General features: G+C 47.6%; 1 protein-coding gene across 1 annotated transcript; it reads left to right on the top strand.

The window, feature by feature from the left end:
• Nucleotides 1–13,516: 13,516 nt before the first annotated feature.
• Nucleotides 13,517–18,057, top strand: ELSPBP1 (epididymal sperm binding protein 1). Its single transcript, XM_073226368.1, is given in 4 exon segments — nucleotides 13,517–13,670; nucleotides 15,709–15,750; nucleotides 15,753–15,866; nucleotides 17,900–18,057. Coding segments are annotated over 4 exon segments (468 nt in total).
• Nucleotides 18,058–21,417: the final 3,360 nt, after the last annotated feature.

The following is a 21,417-nucleotide window of genomic DNA, read 5'->3' as shown; positions in this document are numbered from 1 at the left end:
TTGAGAGCGTTACGCTCCATGAGACTCGAGGCTGTTGAACAGCAAGTTATGATTAGTTATACATTATGTATTAAGTCACCCTTAGATCATTGTTGTGTACAATTCTTTGATCAATAAATATGAGGGGTGCCCTCTCAGCACCACTCTTGAGCTGTTACACCCCGAGCCCCCTGGCTGGTCCTTTCAGATCTTCAATATCTCATCGTGTCTCCCCTCTTATCTAGGGGTCAGAAGCAGCGAGGGACCGACAATAAAGCTGCTTAAAAAAATACAAACGCCAAGGTCTGGGCTGGGGCCTGGGAGATTGTAGTCTTAAAAGCTTCCAGTGACTCCAATATACATTCCTATTTAAAATAAGGGGTGGGCAGAGAGAGAGGCGGGGGGTTGAAGAAAGAGGCTGTAAGAGAGACCGAGAAAGGGGGGTGAATCACAAGCTAGAGGAAGGCGGGGACAGGGACAGAGACAAAGAAGTCAGTGGGGAGGAGGCTGCCAGGGGAGAAGACAAAGACCTCCGGGCCTCTTCGTCTGCCAACAGCCAAACCCGTGAAATGAGAGCGACGATGAAATGAGAGCCAAGACGCACGGCCTCAAGCCCCACTCTCCCCACCAATCTGCCGTATGGCTTCCAGCAAGTCCCGAAGCCCGTCTGTGCCTCAGTTTCCCCATCTGTAACCCAAGGAGTCCAGTTTGGGGTCAACAGTACCATTTGGTAAATCCCCGTGGTGTCCATCCTGAAGGTGCCAAGAAGACTCCTGGGCTTCTTAAACGTTTTTCAGAACGGTAGCATATAATCTAAAAATTAGGCAAAACCAGACGGTGTGTTTCAGAGGCTAGTTTTGGTTCTCCCGCCCCCCCCTCTCCCCTCGAGACTCCAGGGGTCTCTGTCTCTCATTGGTCAGCTGAAACCTGTCTGCTTCCTTGCAGTTGAATATTCAGGGACACCTCCGTCTTTGTCCTTAACGTTCCTACCCATGACCCCGGGCCCCCGCAAGACTCCGTTAACAAGCACCTGATTGAACTTTAAGGGCCCCGTGGATACGCATGAACTCACAGGGGCGCATCATCAGCCATCGGGCTAGTAACCCACCTGCACTGCCCCTGGTGGGGACCACTTACAGAAAGCCCTCCTTTGGGGAGCAGTCTGTCTACAGATAGTTTGGGAACAAACCGGTGGAGCCAATCCCCAGATAATCCAGAGATCTTGGGAGCAGGACCTTAAAGAGGGCTCGTGGAGACAGCCGAGGTCGAGAAGGACTCTCCCAAAGGTGCACCTCAACCTAGAAGCCTGGGAGGCTGTGAGAAGGGGTCTGAGGGACCCCCAGCCGGGAGGGAGGGCCTAGAGCGGTGCTGTCCACTAGAAGAAATCTCACATGAGCCACATATATGTCACTGTAGGTTTGGTGATAGCCACATTAAAAAAAAGTAAGATGTCATTCATTTTAATAACATATTTTGTTGAAACGTGATAGCCACAAGATTAGCATTTCAACAGGCAAGCAACACCAAACAATATTAAGGACATAGTTAAACTCTTTTCTTTTCTTATTTCACCTTTAGCACGTCCAGTATTTTACACTTCCAACACATGACAATTAGAACTCGCTGCATTTTGAGTACCGCAGAGCCGCAAGTGGCTGGTGGCCACACACGTCCGACAGGGCGGGTCTGGAGGTCTGGGGAGGAAAGGCGGTCTGGGGAAGGGGGCTTTGGGGGGCAGATTCCTTTCCTGTGAATAAACTCAGAGAGTGGTTGAAGCCAGACTATAGGAACAAGGTAATGCTAAGGAAGGCTGCCTGTATCCCAAGTTTGGGGGAAATAGTGGAAGAAAAGGGGAGCAGCCTGGACAGATTGCCTGTTAATTCCCAGTAGTGGAACTACCGTCTTCCCGGCTCCACGACTTTGTGTTGACCCTTCAAGATAAGGCCCGTCCCCGCCATTCTAGGAAGGAGAAGGCTGAGCGCCAAAGAGAGCTTCCTGAGCCCGGCAGGACTCCCTCCAAAGGAGCCTGAATACATAGTAGAAGAGGTGTGTGTGTGTGTGTGTGTGTGTGTGTGTGTGGACAGGGTCCTACACTGAGGTTTGGTTTCAGACGTGGAGGTGCAGGACAGCGTTCTGAGGGCACACTGCAGCCCAGTGACCTTACGCCCAAGACCTCCTGTTACTCTCACAATGGCTGCCACAGTCCGGGTATTAACTGCACTCAACAGATGAGAACATTGGTAACTGGAGGTCGGAGAGGTGACGTGACCTTCCGGGGGCCGGCCACTAGACGAACCGGGCGGAGGTGGGCTCCGAACCTGGGTTGGGCGCCATTCTCTTCTTACTGCTGTGACATTTTTGGCTTAAGAGAACCAGAGAGCAGAGGCTGCTCCCAGGCCCCCTTCCCAGCGCCTTCATACCGCCTGACCTGCCTGTTCTCACCCCCCGTGTTGGGCCACAGACCTCGGTGCCCTTGCCTTATCCATGGTGGCTGTGGTCAGAGGTCACGCCCAACTCCTCCTGGGAGCTGCCGCAGATCCACGCCGATGGTAGGGTCCTGGGGTACCTATTGGATGGAGGAATGGATGGAAGATGGATGGATATTAACAATGAAGAATATCTTTAAGCAAAGGAAAGCATATCCTGGAAGCTCACATTTTCAGAAAAAGTTGGGCAATAATAAATAAGACGTCAAAGAAACAAGAAAATCAGAATATACCCTGAATAAGTTTGCTTAATTAATTAATTACTGCAGCCCTAGCATGGTGAAGAGAAGACTAGATGTCATCTTCGTGATCATTAATAGCCAACATTTATTGGGAACTTTCCTCTACAGTAGGTGCTGTGCTAAGTATTTTATCTCTTTTATCTAATTTCATGTGCCCAACAATTCTGTGGACTTGGTATGATTATTAACATTCCCATTTTAGAGATGGGCAAGCTGCTAAGCACCTCGGTCCGTGTCACTCTGCCAGTGGCCGGGGAAGCACCCGCACAGGCTCTTCACCACTAAGGAAGGTCGGACCAGGAGGCCCCTAGCCCTGTGCTTTGCTCAGTAGGTGTTCCACAGATAGGGTACATAATAGCTGCTTCATAAAATTACTCCACTCCTGAGCCAGCCAGCCATGTAGGTTTTTAATTTGCAATTTAAAATTGCCTCACGGTGTTTTATGTAGCCTACTCTTCTACTTTCCTTTTCCAGTGTTCACTCTTTGTACATTTGCATGGGCACACATGCACACATACACCTGTATATATGTGTATATGGTGTGTGCAAATTTGTGTACCTGTGTATAGATGTCCATATAATTAGCACGTGTAGATGAACCTACGCGATTATTGTTTTTCATTCTGAAAGGCATACACATCGCGGTGAACACATTCACGTGGAGCCCCCTGTCTGCCCCTGGTCACTCATTCCCACTTCTCCGAGGTGACGAATGCTACCTGCTTCTCAGGCAGCCACTCGGGAGAATTTCTGTGCTTGCACATGTAGAATACAACTGCAGCGTCTCGTCAGGAACTAGCTGTCGGTGACTCAGATGCACCAATGGTGCGCCCTGTGGTCCAGCCACGTGGGCCTCCCTTCTGGCGCTTGGGAAACCCACCCTGTTGTCTGCACCCCACGCTTTGCTCTCACTCTTCCCTCTGCCTGAAATGCTCATTCCTACACTGTGTGTGCATTTGTATGTGTGTGTGTGTGTGTGTGTGTGTGTGTGTGTCTGACTCTTGGTTGTGGCTTAAACCTCATCTGCTCAGAGAGGACTTCCCTGACCACCTAAAAGGGATCCCTGCCAAGCCCCAGCTATCACATCGCCTGGTTTATTTCTTCATTGCACTTACCACATTCTGAAATTATTTCGATTATTTTTTATTGTGGTAAAATACATGTAACCTAAGACTGACCACTTTAACCACTTTAAAGTGTGCAGTTCAATGGCATTAAGTACATTCTAATGTTGTACCTCCACTACTTCTATCTAGTTCCAGAACCTTCTCAGCAGCCTACATGGAAACCCCATGCCTTTTTTCTGTCTTCTCCACCCTGGTAAAATATTAGCTTCCTACAAGCAGGAACTTCACCTGTCCAGGTCACGGATGACACCACGTAGTAGGTGCACAAAAAATATTTAGCAAATAATTGAATGAATATTTTAATGAATCCAAAATGCACATGGATGTTTTCACCTACAACTGGAATCACACTATACATTCTCTTCTGGAACTTGCATTTTTACACTGTGGTCTCCTATAACTGACATATCTTTAGAAAATGGAATGAAAAGTGACTTGTTTACCCTCTTGTTTGAGTGAGAACCAAAATGTCACAAGGGAATTACAGTATTCCGCTTCTCTGGATATCGGTATATAGGCAAAAAATTGTTAATTGAATTTGAGTCTTGGGAAGAGGGGTCAATGAAAGCTTGAGCTTAGTGAATTAACTAAGGTATAGATACTGGGGTCTTGGTGAGGCAGACAGTGAGCAGGAAACCTGGTGGTAAAGGGCTTAGAGAAAGTGGCAAAATGTGCCTCTCTCCTGTCTCCATAAACAGTGATTGGTATGTGGCTTGTATGCCCTCTGCCATTTGCAAAGTGCTTTGCAGCATCTAGTGCATTGATTGTATCTTGAGGTGGGTTTTATTCTTCCTCATTTGATGACTGAGAAAACTGCGCCTACGTCTGACTGTGGTTTGACTCCAAAGCCACAGCACCCTCTTCCCAATCAGCCAATGATATGGTGCCAGTGGCTGGATGCCAGACCAACTACCCTGCAGCCTGGGACAAAGTGTGCTCCAAAGCATTTGAACATTTGGGGACCTGAGGAAAAACTTGATCCTAACCTGAATGTTCCAGACGTGGGTGTCTAGCTATTAAGTCTTGCTTCCTAGTTCAATCATTGTGTTGAACCACCCCAGAATATTTTCTCTTAATAATATCCATGACTTGATCCAAGTAGATTCATTAACATTCCAGAACATCAGTCAATATCAACTCCTTGTGTTTGCATAGAACTCTTTATGGCACAAAGAAGCAAGTCATACAAATACCTGGGACAGGGAAGCATTCCAGGTGGAGAGAAGGGCAGGTGCAAAGGCCCTGAGGTGTGAGCAAGCTCAGCTTGTTCAAGAAACAGTAAAAAAGCTAGTGTAGCTGGGGAAGGTCAGAGGGGGGAAAAAGTGGTAAGGAATGAGCTTCAAGGGTATGGAATATGGATTTTATTATAAATGAGATGGAGTATATTGAGTTAATGGATGCCACCTCTCCCTACTTTAATCCCTCCAGTGGCTCCAGGTTGCATTTAGAATATAAGAAAGTTTCTGCAGGGTCTGCCCCCATTCACCTCACCAGACAGCCCTCTGGCCTCACTCCTCCTTGCTCATGGCCCCAGAAACTTCACTTTGACTTGTTCCTTGCATATATCTAGCTTTTTTCCATCTTGGACTTTTTTCACATCCTGGTTCCTCTCTGCAGTCAAAAATGGGTTCGATTCTTAGAGTCAGAACCACCAGTGAGAATTCAAGTCACACGCAGGTAGGCAGGGAACGGGATCTCACTCAGGAAAAGTATGAGGGGTATGCTGCGGTTATTGCGTGCTCTTATTCAGAATAATAAGAGAAATCAGAAAGATGCTCTGGTATGTGGCTGGAGAGCCAAGTGCTGAATGGGTGCATCCTCCTGCTCAGGTGCTCAGTGGCGCCACCTACCTGATGGAGGACCTGAATCAATGGCGTAGGGATTTTGATTCGCCGTCCTTTATTTGGACTTCATATTAGGAGCTCGTGTCATCTGGTGTCTCCCCTGAGCTGCCCTGACCTTTGCCTTAGTTATTCATAAATGCAGCCAACAATTTGTAATTGAAAAGCAGGCTCACATCAGGGTCTAACCGGATCTTCCCAGGCTCCCTGAGAGGCAGGAATTATTAACGTACCTTCCGCAGGTGAGGAAAGAAAGGCCCATGGAGGGGAAGTGGTGTATGGAGCTTAAGAACCCTGACACCGGTGTATGCTGGTCTGCAGCTGGAGCCGAGATCTGTCATTCAGCATCTGCAGCCCTGGGTAAATTTACTTAACATCCCAAATCTCAGTTTCCCTCTTCTGTAAAACAGAGATGATCATGCCTGCCCCTCAGGTTGTTACAAGGAGTAAACTTGAGTCGTGGATGCAAAGCTTAGAACATCGGGCGTCCAGGAGGCACTAATCACTGGTAGCCAGTAGTAGAGGTGGACATGGTGGCAGAGCCTCAAGACAGACTCAGCCTACCCGTTCCAAATGGGATGTGGGTTCTGCTGAGAATGGCACAGGGATGTGTCACTGAGGAAACAGCATGGAGGCAAAACGCTAGTAGAAATTAAGGTTGATAAGGATAGTAAATGCTGAACATTAAGGTTCTTTAATATCCAGCCCAGGAGGTGGGCGTGTTGCATGAGGATTTAAGGCTACAGTTAATGTTCTGCTGACGAGGAAAGCCTTTGGGGGCAGGGTTACAACCCTGCCATTTCCTCGTCGTGGGATCAACTCAGCAGGTAAGATGGCTGGCTTCTCGGAGCCTCAGTTTCCTCATTTGTAAAATGGGGATTAAAAATATCTATCACTTGATTTGTGAGAACCAAGTGGAATAAAGTGTGTTGAGCACCGAGACTGGAATCTAGTAAGTGCCCAACAAATGCTCCATCTCTCCTTCCCATCACACCAGCTCTCCCTTATCACAGTATGTATGTTTTTTTTCTTTCTGTGAGAAAAGGTTATTCTTTATTACGGGGGATAAATGAGAAATGGCATGTATGACATCAAAGTTAGTAGAAGAGGAAGTTAGGAGAACTAGAAGTCAGGGGAGTTAGTAGAAGAGAAAGGGGCTAAATTTGTCTTCCTTCAATCCAGAAGGAAGCAGGCAGCCATGATGACACAACAGTCCAGTCCCCTGCCGGGACGACGACCTTCCTCTGTACTCCTGTTAGGCGAGTGGGGTGAGTGTCCTGGAAAACGATGGGGAGGACCAGGAGATCAGAAAGAACGAATGAGGCAAAATAAAGATTCCTGGACCCAAAAATGGAGGAGAAAGCCTGGTGGAACTCTTGGGCAGACCTGGGGTTTGGACCCTAGATCTGCCACTTCTTCTCTGTGTGACCTTGGTCAAGCAATGGCACCTCTCTGAAGCCAGTTCCCAACCCGTGAAAGACAAATAATGGCATTTACTTCACGGTTCTATTTTGAAGAGTAAATAGAATAACAGACGCAAGCATCTTCATAATGCTCAGCACGTGGAAGGGAATACAAGTATGTTACTCACCAGGAGGCTCTGTGATTCCAATGGACCGAAGCCTCGGACCCCCACTTGGACACACCCTTTACACTCTTTTTACACTCACATTGTTGTGCAACCCATCTCCAATGGTCTCTTCATTTTGCAAAGCTGAAACTTGGTCCTGTGAAACAACTCCCCTTTCCCCCACCCCCAGGCCACTGGCAACCACTATTCTAATTCCTGTCTCTAGGAATATGACTACTCAAGGGGTCTCATATAAGGGGAATCATGCAATATTCATTTTTTTTGTGACTGGTTTATTTCACTTATCAGACTGTCCTCAAGGTTCATCCATGTGTAGCACATGTCAGAATTTCCTTTCTTTGAAGGCCAAATAATATTCCATCATATATGTATATATAGACACACAGCACATTTTGTTTATCCATTCATCCATTGATGGGCACGTGGATTGTTTCCCCCTTTTGGCTTCATGAATAACGCTGCTATGAATACAGGTGTTACAAATAGCTCTTTGAGAACCTGCTTTCAGTTCTTTTAGGGATATACCAAAAGTGGAATTGCTCAGCCATATGGTAATTTTATTTTGAATTATTTGAAGACCTGCCATTTTATTTTGCACAGCACCTGTATCACTTCACATTCCCACCAACAGTGAATAAGATTCCAATTCATCCACATCCTTGTCAACACTTGTTATTTTCTGCCTTTTAAGAATGGTAGCCACTCTAGTGGGTGTGAGACTATACTCTTCATGTAACTAGGCATCTAAATTAACCACCCAAAGATTGTATGGTAAGCACAGAAACAGAACACAGAGAGACCTGGCTACACATAGCTCACTCAAGCTGTGGTGAAACATTCTCCACAATCACAACCTTCTTTGGCCTGACAAGTCCTTCTTGCTTGGATAAGGCTCAAGGAAAACTCCCATATTCATGCATTTTGATTCCATCAAGTCCTTTTTCAATGGCCACAGTCTTTATTCCAGAGATTCCTAACTTGAGACCACTGAGCACGCACCAGAGCCCACAAAACCGTGGATTTGTATAAAAAGGGTGTGCATTTCTCAGGATAGTGGGAATGACAAACTCCAAACTATCAGGAGCTTAACACTGTAACATTTTATTTCTTGCTCCTACACAGTCCAGTGAGGGTGCCCCTGGGTAGCAGGGATCCAAGCTCCCTCCCTGCTGGGGCTCTGCCATCCCATTGGGCTGCAGAGGGCTCTGTGGACTGTTTGCTTTTAGCTGATGCACGAGGACCAAGAGAATCTGGAGGGTTTTGGAGAAGAGTTTTTTCTGGCCAGGCCAGGAAATGACATAATCACTTTCTCCCATTTCCATTGGCCAGAAGATGCATGCTACTTAACTGTAAGGGAGTCTGGGAAATGTAGTTTAGCAGTGCTTTGGGGAGGAAAATGAAGCTGGTTTTAGTGAAAACACAGCAGTCGCTACCACAAGGGCATATGAGCATTTTCCTAGAGAGAAGTTCTGGGTTTCAGTTTATTGGGACAAGGAACAATGTACCTGATGGAGCATCAGCTATTTTAGTTATTGTCTCGTTCCATTCGTGCTTTCCTGAGACCACACCTGCATTCCTGTGGTGAAGCTCAGTATCTCCAAGTCTCCTGTGTATGTGTTTACAGGCTAATTTACTCAATTCACATTCACTGAGTGATCCCTAAGCTCCAGGCCGTGTGCAATGGGCCAGAGAGAGCAATAAATAAAACCTACTCTTAGAGCCTCACAGTGAACAGGAGTGTTAGGTACATAAATAGGTAATTATGTGCTTTGAAAATCTGGTGAGCACCGTTAGGGAGACTGGCTCAGAGAATTGCCAGAGTGAGCAAGGGTATCAACCCCGACCGAACTGAGTCTTAACGGATGAGTAGCGGGGAGTCCAGCTGGGCAGAGCAGAAAGGCATTCAGGGCAGGATGAGGGGCAGGAGCAAAACCCCAAAGATAAGAACGAACACGGAGGAAGGTCGAGGAAATGTTAATCAGGCAGAGGGGTCAGCAGAGCCCAGATTGTGGAGGACTTTAACCCAGTTAAGAAGATTAGACCATCTGCTGGAGGGCTTTGCAGATGGCTAATAGTACCTATTAGGTGTTTATTCTTAACAACTCCCAAGGATAACCTTAATTCTGTGTGTGTGGGGGCTGCCTGCACCCCCACCTCCCACGTGCTCAGCAGTGTCCATGGCTGAGGAAGGTCATTGATGAGGAGGATGGGGATGGGGATGAAGATGAGGACGGGGATGAAGACGAGGGTGGCTAATGCTTGTTGAATAGCAGCCATGCTCCAGCTACACCTCGAAACACTTTCCAGTTATCACCTCGTTTAAACTTTACAAAGCCAAGAACCAAAGAGTGTCAAGACTGAGAGGAGACCCAGGTGCAAAATGCAATGCTGCTGAAGGTCCCTCATTGCATTAACACACTGGTGAGGCCCAACGATGAGGGGCTGCCTTTTCTGCTCTCTCAACACGTCATTCATCCCCGGGACGGCTTATATCAGATTATTCAGAGTGAGGATCGGAGCCAGAACAAGCCATGGGGCTCCTGGGTTGAAGACAGAGGCTGGGTCTTGTCCTTCTGTGTTAGCAGCGGACTAACCATTGAAACAGACGACTCCCAGATGTCAGCAATCGAACTCAACAGGGCATCGAGTCCAACTCAGCTAACACCTCAGTGCGGGTGTTTGGTGGGAAGCCTCTTTTGCTGTGATTCAGATCCGGGATCCTTCTGTTCTGTGACTCCACCATCCCCTAGGGCCTCAGCATTCTCTGCAGGGTCCTTTTTGTCAACCTGGCACTACTGACATTTGGGACCAGATGACTCTGGGCTGGAGGGCCGTCCTGTGCATGTGGCAACATCCACAACCTAGGAGATTCCGGCAGCCAGCCACCAGCCCGTCCTGCCCCCCGCCAGTTGTGACAACCAGAAACATCTCCAGACGTTGTCTAACACCCCCTTCTCCCCTACTGAGAACCACTGCCTGATACCCGGCTGGCAGACAGGGGAAGAGGGGGGCAGGGAGGACTGCTTGGGACATTTTTCGAGCCGGGATATGGTGGACATCATTTACACTCACATTCCAAGTCATAATTTAGTCAGACGGCCCCACCTCACTATACGAGAAGCTGACAAATGGATCCTGTGAGCCCAGGAAGGAAAGGAGGTTGGATTTGGTGACTACACGGAACCTCTGCCTCACCATCTTTGGCACATGAGCTGACACACACACGCACACATGCATGCAGGGAGATGTGCATACACGTGTGTACGCACCCACAAACAGGCCATCAGAGCCTCTTGCTCACGGTAATCCATCATTGTCTCTTTGAGGGAGGGAGAAAGGGAAAGAAGGTGGAAATGGCCAGAAGAAGGCGGGGGGACTCCTGTGATCCTGGATTCAGAGATGAAGACTCCAGATTCTCATCCTGGTTCTGATCAGAAAGGGTGTTAACGTGCGGGGACTCCTTACCTTGTGTCCGCGTTCCTTCCTCCGATGTGTTTCAGGGGCCATTAGTCCCTGGTGCTATTGAGTAGTCAGGAGGAAACTATAAGCTACTCCAGTTCCCGTTTGATTCTTCTGATCAGTCCCTCATTAAAGAAACCTGTTGAAGTTTATTTCATAGGGCACTTTCCAAACTTATTTTATTGTGTTATTTCCTAAGCATCTACTATGAGCAAGTCACTATTTTAGTTCCTGAAGATAGACTGTGTAAAAGGCTCCCTATCCTCATAAGGAAGAATGAAAAGGTCAAGGACTATGTCTCCTAAACTCAATTCGTCCAAGTATCACCCCCTCTGCGTGCCACCAGCCCTATTATTTCCTCAACACTTCTCTTCAAATGTGCTCACTTTTCTTTACTTTAATACATTTATTTTAGGAGACTAGTTAACGTCAATTCTGTAATCTATGAAAGCACAACTCCTTGCCATAAGTAGGAAGCACAAACAAAAAGAAATATTCCGAAAACAAAATCCTGTTATTAAATTCTCCTGGATACTATTGTCCAATGAGGTTCTGAGCCTGAGTCCTGCCCTCCTTTTTTTTGTTGTTAAAAAGGGAGATGATTAAGTAGGAGAGGCATGGTAGGGAAATATTAGCATTAAATGGAAGCTTTCTCTTTTGTGTAATCAGAAGGCTTGAAAAGAGCGCTGAAAAAAGAAATTGGTTTACAGCCTGTATTTCAAAATTATTTAATGTGTGTCCACTCTGAGAAACAGTGTATGGAGGAACAATGTATCTTGGTTGCCTATGAAACTTCCCCAATACTCTTGGGCCAAACAGAAACTGTCATTAGGCAGCTGGATGCTAAGGCTACACGCACAGTCTTCCAACAGGATAACCAAACCAACACTTGTCCTCGGCTCATCTGCTGTGACTGATCCCCTGCGTGTTGTCCTCCTGTCCTTCAGAAAAGAAAGATGCATGAGTCTTTCCCTTCGTCTGCAAGGGGTCTACTTAATTCCCTTGCACCCAGACCAGTGGCCTCTCCCCTTGGTGTGCAACCCAAGCGGTTTACTATGGCCAGTGGAAGCAATGCTCCGTAGAGGTGAATGGGACCCCACTGTCCCAACAGCACGTTTCTTAAAATGAAGGATAACAAAAGAGAATGTGCGAATGTGTGTGACATGATATTTTTGCAGACAAGTATGTATGTGTGAAGAGAAAAATGCTCTGGGAGGCTAAACACTGAATGTTGATAAAGGGTAACAAGGTCAACGATGATAGTGTTCCAAAACGGTGATCTCTGAAAGAAGCCATTGTCATATTCTAAGACCAGCTGACCAGATGAAACCATTGTATGTTTGCCTTTTTCTTTAATTTTTTAACTTAATAAGGAAAAAAGAAACAAAGTATGAAAGAAAAGGGACTTGAGAGATTTTGTTGACTTTTTCTCAGAAGCCCAAGACATTTTTTGACAATTACGTGATTTCAATTTTTGTGCACAGGACAAAAGACACTTAGTTTATTTTAACCAACATCCTATTGTTGGGCTGTTGTTTAAGTTGTTCCTGCTAGCACCTGGTTCTGATTATTTAAGATTTTTTTGGCCTTGGTATCACCGTTCTTGACTCTGTGAGATCAGATGGCCTCTTTTTATAGTAAGTATTAACACCCTTTTTACTCTTCTGAAAAGAAATTTAAAAATAACATTACCTAATAAAACTCTTAGAAGAAAAAATAGGCAACAATCTTTTGAACATAATCATGAGCGATTTTTTTATGAACACCTCCCCCCCACCAGGCAAGGGAAACAAAATAAAAAATGAACAAGTGGGGCTACATCAAACTAAAAAGCTTCTGTACAGCAAAGGACACCACCAACGAAGAGAAAAGGCAACCTGGAGAATGGGAGAAAACATTTGCAAAACACATAGCTGATAAGGGATTAATATCCAATATATATAATGAACTCCTACAACTCAACAGAAAAAAAGAAAAGGACAACTCCTCCTTTTGGTCCGCAAAGCTCTACGTGACCTTGCCCTTCTCTGTCCTCTCCTCACTTCCTCGCCTGCTGAAGCGTGGCTGCGGTGGTCACCATGCTTCTAGGATATTCTGAACGCTTCACGCTTTTATTCCCTCTACTGTGACTCACTTTCTCCAGATTCTTGCATGGCTGGCTTCTCCACATTGGGCGGGTCTCTTCTCAAATCACCTGCTCAAGGAAGCCCTCCCTCACCCCGTCACCTATGACTCCCCTCCGCTACTCCCAAACCACCCCGATTCTCTCACTGCATGTAAGGTAATCCGCCCACTTATACAGAATGGCAGAAACTGTATTTTTTTGTGCAACGTTTGTGATGGGAAATTTGGTCTATGGAAGTTGCCATAAGGCACCAGAGCCCATACGTTAGTTTTACTATATTTGACCTCACTGACATTTGACTTCTTTTTTGTAATCTCAACATTTTTTTGTACATCAAGATCTTGATTTCATCTGCTGTTCATAAACCATCCCAATTCTTTGTCTTGACTCGATGCCTACAGGTCTTTTGAGGATTATAGCAGATTCGTTTTTGAGTCGCTATGTGAACTATGTTGGGTTTGTTCCACGGACGGGGCCTGCGATCAGGAACCCTCCTGGGGAGGCTCTGAGGGTGAGAGTACCCAGAGCAGGCTTTCTTTACGAAATGTTTCATGAGATGAATGAGTAAAATCTCCCCGAATCCGATGTCTGCCTGTGCTCTGTGGCTGTTCTGGCTGACTGGTGATCAAACGAGTCTGTCCTGTGAGTGACTCAAGTCCACCGCTCATGGGCTCCTTTCCGTACAGATTACCCTTCCCCTTCATCTTCCAAGGAAGGCCCCGTATCAGCTGCATCAGGGAAGCAGCCTCTTCGGAAAGCTGTGGTGCTGTCACCTCCAGCTTTGAGGGGAAGCAGCAGTGGAAATATTGTGAAGTAAATGGTGAGGCACCGGAGCAAGGATTCGGTGCCTGGTTGGGAGGAGGACGGACGGCAGAGATCCTCGTGAGGGCGCGGTGGAGAGCAGGGCACCAGGACAACTACTTCCAGGAGCCAAGCGTCTTCTCGGAGGGTACACGGTGACAGCCGCAACAGACAGGGAGATCCCGAGGCCGTGTTTCCTGCGTCCCCAATGCCAGCACGAAAGACTCATTGTCCTGAGGACCAAAGCCGTGGCCTGTAGTCCTGATGTTGGTTTCCAAGCATTTCTGTTTGTAGATGTGACAATAACCAGATTCACCCAACACCGGATCCTACCTGCGTGTCACAGCGGCTTAGCCTCTAATCTCCATTCTGCACCTGCTCTTAACCCAGAACGACCTCTGTTCGTGCTAGGGTCCTCTCTGTGTTGGACTCTGATCCAGGACCTCAATATTCCATTGAATCTCCCCATGGAAACCATGAGATGCTATTTTTTCCCCATTCAGTCAATGGTCCCAGTCCTGCCCATCACACTCCTAGGTGACGTCAGAGTCAGAACTGGACTCGGGTTCACGGGTCTCCAACTCCCACGCTTTCTCGCCAAGCACTGTTGCCTCCAGAGATGGAAATGAACACAAGTCCCCTATTGCTGAGCACTTATTCCTGTGTGAAACCTAATGTTTTCCCTTAGCACTCAAAAAGCCCTAATCCCATGGAAAACCTTCATTTTCTCCTAGCCCTAGCTATCCATTACTTGTGTCCTTATCCCTCAAACTGATCCTTAAATGTCACCATAACTCTGTCCTCTGGCTTAACCTAATTTTCCAGCCAAGTCCAATTCTTTCTCCATCTCCATTCTTGAGTCGGTTCCATCATGAACACACTTATAATCTTAAGGCATTTTTTAACCCTAAACCATAAACCGAATAGATGGATTAAAATATCAATTTTATGATATCATAATATCCTGTATAGTTCCAAGCCCATCTCAGATATTATTGTAACTTAACTCTAACCTTAATAGCTAAACTTCTATTTATCCTTCATGCTATCCAACCTTCTCAGACCCAATTCCGACAGAGCAACAGATTAGATTTTGCATCTTGCACACGTTTGATAATAAAAATGGTACCTATGATAACATTGTGAACTTGTAGTAAGTATTTGCTATGTGCCATGCATTGTTCTAAATGCTTCACACGCGATAACTCATTGATCTGTCATCACAACCCCTAGGCGGTAAATCTGATTATTAGCCCCATTTTACAGATGGGGAAACTGAAGCTCACTAAAGTTCAGATGCTAAGTGGCAGAGCTGTGATTTGATCCTGGGAGGTCTAAGCTTCAGAAATTGTGTTCTTCATCTCTAGCGGTTACTGTCTCTAAACCTTTATCCCCTTAGTCAAATTCTTGCTTCCCCTAAAACATCACCCAGGCAGCCTGCTTAATCGGGCAATGCTGAATTTTTTTTGCTTACCAAAGTAAGGGACATAACTGCCTCCACAGTCTTAATTGCGTCTGGGAAGGGGGAGGGCAAAGTTAGGATATTTATGAGGACTTGGGTTCTTTTAATGTGGGGATGCAATTAGGATTGGGCAGGGATCATAATATAATGATTTAGAGTAGCTGGTCACTGGCAGATGAAATTTCTGACAAGGATTTCACTTGGAGAGTCGACAGTCTTTCAATGCAGTCTATTGGAAATGTGAAAGGTCTGCTGTTACAGAAATGATTTTGTAGGAAATTCCTTAAGTAACAAGAGTTATTTGTACCTTTCATGTTCCTGGGCAAGAATTGCCTAGATCAGTAGAGCGGGTGTTGATGAAGCCTGCGGAACGGTAAAGCCTTGCTAATGTAGATAGTAAACTGCGTGGGTGCGGATGATCTTGGTTCTCATTTATCTGCCAAGTGGAAATAACAACATCCCCGGGGACTTGTTTGGGAGTGTTCGATGGTAGGCTGCCTTTCGTGAGATAAGGTATGGCAGGCACGCTGCCTGTGTGTGGTAAACGGCAGCCCTCTTCACCATCTTTGTGTCCCCTTTCCATGATTGATTTCAGAGTATGCGGGAAAGTTTTTCAGCAAGCCCCGCATCTTCCCCTTCACTACAGAAATAACGTGATCTCTGCATGCATGGAGGATGCGAGCAACAGGCTGTGGTGCCCCAGCGCGGAGAACATGGACGTGGATGGAAAGTGGAGTCTCTGGGCTGACACCAATAATCCGGGGAAGAGCAGGTGGGCCGGGGTGGATTCCTCCATCATTCGTTTCACAAACACCTGCTGTGTGTCAGACACTGTGCTGGGCACTGGGGATACGGCGACACACAGGGCAGAGTCCTGCCCTCGGGGGCCGGCTGACCAGAGCAGAATGCAACACTGTGACAGGCAGAATGCGGGCTGCGTAAGACCCCGGAGAAAGGGGGCAACAGAAAATTATCCGAACCTTAAATACTTAAAGCTCATACAAATATAGACAAAGTACATGCTAAGGTTTAAATAAATCCATGAAAAAGGGAACTGGAATGATAGTAAAGCCAGTTCAAAGGATGTTAGGAGAAATATATGTAGTTGGTGAAGAAGAGGATGCTGAGCTGAAGCAAGATTGCTGCATGGGATGCAAAATCCCTGAACATCCACAGGGCAGCCAAACCTTCAATGTTATCTTGTCTGCCCAGTAGAAAGTACTGGCATCTCTATTTGAATAGAAGTTATTCACAAGGTATCAATAGTAACTCAGACAAAGTTGTATTTCCCTGAAGCAGGGGTCTGCAAACTCCATCCTGCCTGGGGGCCACAGCCAGACCGATGCTTCTGTGGCCTCCAACCTAAGAGTAGATTTTACATTTTTGAAATCAAAAGGAGTATTTTGTGACAGGTGAAAATTACCTGGAATTCAAATTTCATAGATAAAGACAGTACGAATCACAAAGCCGAAAATATCTACTATAGGGCCCTTTTCAGAAAAAGTTTGCTGACACGGACCTACAAGGACCAGCTGAGCCCCTTAGGGACTGAGAGACACATTCCAGGATGACATGAAAAGGTCTTGCAGCCATCTTTTGGCCCCATTGCAAGTTTCGGATAATTCGTTCACAGAGGATTGGTAACATAAATTTGGTGGGTGATGGGGGAAAATCTAATACTGGCAATGCATCTTCACCAGCCCGGGCAACGATCAGGTCTCGTTCGGGGGTCATTTCGTCCAGGAATAAGGCTGTCGCTTCACACCTTTATTTCCTCCTAAGTTACCCAAGTCTGTTCAGGGTCCTGTAAGTATCCAGGCTGTGGGATGGAGGGTCGTCCACAGGTATGACCGGGAGTGCTTCACACTGGAAGATGCAATCCGTTCTCATTCCTGAAGAGTTAAGTTCTATAAAGTCACCTCAAAAACCAAACTGGCGAAAAGCGAGCCACAGTTTTTAGGGGAAACCAGGTTCCTAGGAGCCTGTGATCACGTTTTTTGCAACTGATCAGTACATAACGTGCTTTAGGTGTATTTCTGCCAAAAAGCACCTTACCTCATGTATAGTGTTGGTTCGTTCATATTGAGCTCCCAGCCACCAGCGCTATAGCTGGTCTCTGAAAGAAACCCTTTGAACACATGTATTTCTCCTCAAAGGCACATCACAAGGCCTCTTGGCTCAGGAACATTAGCTCGCACTTTAGTGCTATGCTTGGGACCATTTTAAAAATCACCAACAAAAAAAGGCAAAAACGGAGGGACTGCTTTTGGGGGACCCTTGTGACCGGCATGGGAGCTGAAACCACCAGACAGGCCTCTGTCTGTAGGACTTCAGTGAGGAAGGTGGGTGTTGGGCGACTCCAAAATTTTCACCTCTCTGTGTGTCCACAGACGATGGCAGAAGCCTGGCAAGTATTGATTTGGGGATTCCAAATGAGTCGTAGCAAGTAGATGAATTAGCAGATCCGGGATGTGCGCATAAAGAGGACTCCCTGCCATCTGTCCCATGCGTGCTGCCCATTCCCCTCGGCCCATCCCCATCCATTCCTTGATACCATCCCCACCCCCAGCAAGTCCTAAACTCAGTAGCTTCGGAGAGAGGAAACCTCCTCTGACTTTAAGGTCTAAGCCAGCGTCTTGCTCCTCCGAGAGCCTCTGAGCAGCGCCCACACGACAGGACACACTGTGCCCTTAATTCTGATTTTAGGGTGGGCTCTGAAGCCTAAGCCACCCCGACAGCATAAAGGCATGGGAGTAACCCCTGCCATGTCCCCTTTCCCTTCCTACGGATTCCCTCCTTGGCTCCTGGCCCTCCCTGCCACTTCCCGTTCAACTATGAAAACAAGAATTATTTTAACTGCACTAACACAGAATCGAAGGAGAACCTTTTATGGTGTGCAATCTCCTACACCTACGGCCGGGACCACACCTGGGGGTATTGCTGATGCAAAGGTGAGATCAAGGACCACACCTGGCGCACTGCTGATGAACAGGTAGACAGCACACCTGGGGACATTGCTGAGGTCAAGGTGAGGTCAAGAACCACACCTGGGGCACCGCTGATGAACAGGTGGACAGCACACCTGGGGACATTGCTGAGGTCAAGGTGAGGTCAAGGACCACTCCTGGGGCACCGCTGATGAACAGGTAGACAGCACACCTGGGGACATTGCTGACGTCAAGGAGAGGTCAAGGACCACACCTGGGGCACCACTGATGAGAGGGTGAGATCTGTTCCAACATGATTCGCTGAGGTTCCCAGCAAGGTGACCTCCACTTCCCAGAGACCAGGAGAGGCGGAGTCAAGGAGCAGGGGAATGACTGGACAACTTCCCAAATTAGAGGCTAGAAGAAACTGGGATGTCTGTTGCCGAGCAGGAGAGTAGGGGGAGAAGGTGGGTGAACTCTTTCAGACCCGAAAAGGTATCATTCCGAGCGTCAGGTCTGGGAGGCTTTGGGTGTGGAAGATTAGGGAGCTGGAATTTCTCAAACTGAAGTGTGAGATAAAAAGACAAACTTGAAAGGCGATAACCAAGACTTCCCCAGAAGCCAGGGCACCACGCTGTCGATCCATTATCCCCATCATTGTCCAAGGAAAAGATGGGGCTCGCTTCTCTGCCCCACCATTCCAGCCCCTCCCCCACTTCAACCTATAAGCTACCGACTATCCCTTCCTTTTCTCTGATCTGTTCCTCTGGCTTCAGTATTCTAAAGCCTGTAGAAATTCTCTCTAGCCCTCCTGCAGGGATTGGCTGACTTATCACTGTAATTTCAGAATTTAAAATTAAACAGAAACCTTTTCATCAGATGTGTGGACAACTCTGGCGGTTCTAGCGGTATTTGCCCTTACGATGCGTGCGGCTTACGGTGGACACTAAATCAGTGACTCTTCCTGAATGTTGGCTTGGCAGCAAAAATGATCTTCCCTGGAGAGAGGAGAAGAGTAGGTGTGCGTTTGGGTCTCTGGGTGCCATCTTAACAGGGTGGGTATTAAAAATTGCCCACAGTGGTCCCCAGTCTGTGACCGGAACTAAGAGCAGTTTTAGCGCCCAGCCTCCAGCTTCCATCTGTTGGGGCAGAACTAGCTTCTTGCAGGTCCCTCTCCCACCAAAGCCATTACGACTGGGGTGCGGTCGAGGTACTCGCTGCTAACTGACTGACTTCATCTTATTCTGCCTGAGTCTTGAAAATCAAGACAAAGTCACACGTTTACTCACGCTACATTTTAAGTCATACCTACTAACTGAACACTGGCTTTTAGTTCTATTTTCAAGGGGAGGAGAAACATCTCCAGAGCAAGACTGACATATTAAATCTTGGAAGCTGTTTTGTCCTTCTCGTCGCATCTTTCAAGCTGAGGTCATCACCCTTAGAATCACCCCGTCCGCCACTTTGCTTCATCACTTGGCCCTCTGGGAAGAGGAGGCGGCAAAGCGCAGCGTGACCATCAGTAAAGGAGCCCAAAATCAACACGGGGGCGGCCTTTTGTGATTTCTAGAATGACAGAGATGGCTAGGGATCCAAACGCATGGTGAAGGAAACAGTAGCGACTTGGGGGTGAGCCTCATGACGGGGAGATCAGATTTTCAGAAGTAATTGCAGCCTGCCATCTCTTTCTGGGGAATCACAGGTTTGGGGGCAAGCATCGGTAGGTACTTATTAAATCATGAATAAATAAATTAGTAAGTAAATAGAGGGTAGTAAGTTCATTGCAAGATTGCTCCAACTCTCCCATCTCCGTGCATGTATCAGGCATCAATAATTGATTACAGAATCTGTTTCCCTGTGAACCCAGATGCAGCCTTACAATGTTGCCCTTCTCCCTCTTCCCCCAAAACACTCTGAGCAACTGCTCCCACTGTCCCTCACTGAACCCGGACATCAGGAACAGACCGGAGCCCTTCAGCCTCATTCAGTACCAATCTGATTGTCAAATCACAACGATGTTGCATAGATCCATGAGAAGCCTGAAGACTCAGTAGGGGGTCTTTCTCACGTTAGCTCAGGACCAAGCAGAGGACAGACCTTCCCTCCGTCACATACAGACGTGCCGGAGGAAGCCCCCGACCCCACAGCTCCTTCCCTCATCCCACTCCCCACCACTGCCCGCCTCACCCGCCACCCTCAAGTCCCTGCAGCCTGCGGGCCTTGCTCGCGCTGGCGTCTCGGCCCCCTCGCCCTCCCTTCCTCTCCTTCTCACGTCACACAGCTGAAAGGTCCTGTGGTGGAGACGGACGGGCCACCAGATCCCTTGTCAACAAAGGACTTGCCTGGCTGGGGCGAGCGATCTGCGTGGGGCAGGGACTCAGCAAATGCTCCGCTGTGTAGGCGAGTGAAGGAGGGGTGGGGGCGACGACGGGATGGGCTGGAGCCGAGGTGGCCGAAGCTGCTATCTAAAGGTGATCTGGGTTATGTCACTCCACTGCTCAAAACCCTCCAAGGCCCCCAGAACGGCCTCTAAGAACGTACTTGCATGACTTCACAGCCGATCCACTCCGACCCCTGCCCCCTACGCCTCTGCAGCCACCCTGGTCTCCTGGCTATTTCTCCACAGCCAGCTCTGCATTCACTCTGCGGTGTGTCTGAAACGCTCTTCCCAGCAATGTCCCTGGTGCTCAATGATGCCGATGTCCCTTTATAGAATGGCACCTTCCCCACCCCGTTCCCAGGGCCTCTTAAACCCCCTTCCTGCTTGGTTTTCCTCGGGATCTCTTACCACCTTCTAACAGTCCAAATACTGTTCACTCATCCACCTTGTCCTCTCCCATTATAATGCAGGCTCCCAGGCCTGGGGTTTTGCTCTATTCTATTCACTGCTGCAGCCCCAGGCCTGGACGACTGCCTTCTGTACACAGCAAGCACTTCACACGTTGCTGCTGAGTAAATGAAGGAAGCAGGAGGGAATGAATGATGGAAAGAAGGGCAGGAAGGAGGAGGGGACGTGCAGCTTAAAAGGAAATGGGACTCGGGGTAGTGCCAAGGGACAAAAGGGTGTGGCCCCAGTAAGAGGTTAGGAAATAATCCTCTGGTCCCACTTCTTTCAATTTAAAATATTGTTGATGAAATGAGGCTGGTGGACCAGATGACCTGTTCTACACAACTACTCAGTGGACATAAAAGGTGAGAAGAATTTGGCAGAAGGCACGGCATGAAGTCTTTCGAGTGGGGACCTTTGTGTTACTAAAATGTCCTGTCCGCGGGCAGAGGTGAGGGGGACAGGGTCTTTCCAGTTGCACGGCACAGACAGGTGTCGGGGGGTGAGGGGTGGACTTGCTGCCCGTCTTACGGTCTCCCCGAGCAGCCCA

This window comes from Manis javanica, chromosome 17, assembly GCF_040802235.1.
Source record: "Manis javanica isolate MJ-LG chromosome 17, MJ_LKY, whole genome shotgun sequence".
In the NCBI taxonomy this organism is placed as follows: Eukaryota; Metazoa; Chordata; class Mammalia; order Pholidota; family Manidae; genus Manis; species Manis javanica.
The sequence above is the reverse complement of the archived record's forward strand: the minus strand, read 5'-3'. Positions and strand labels throughout refer to the sequence as shown.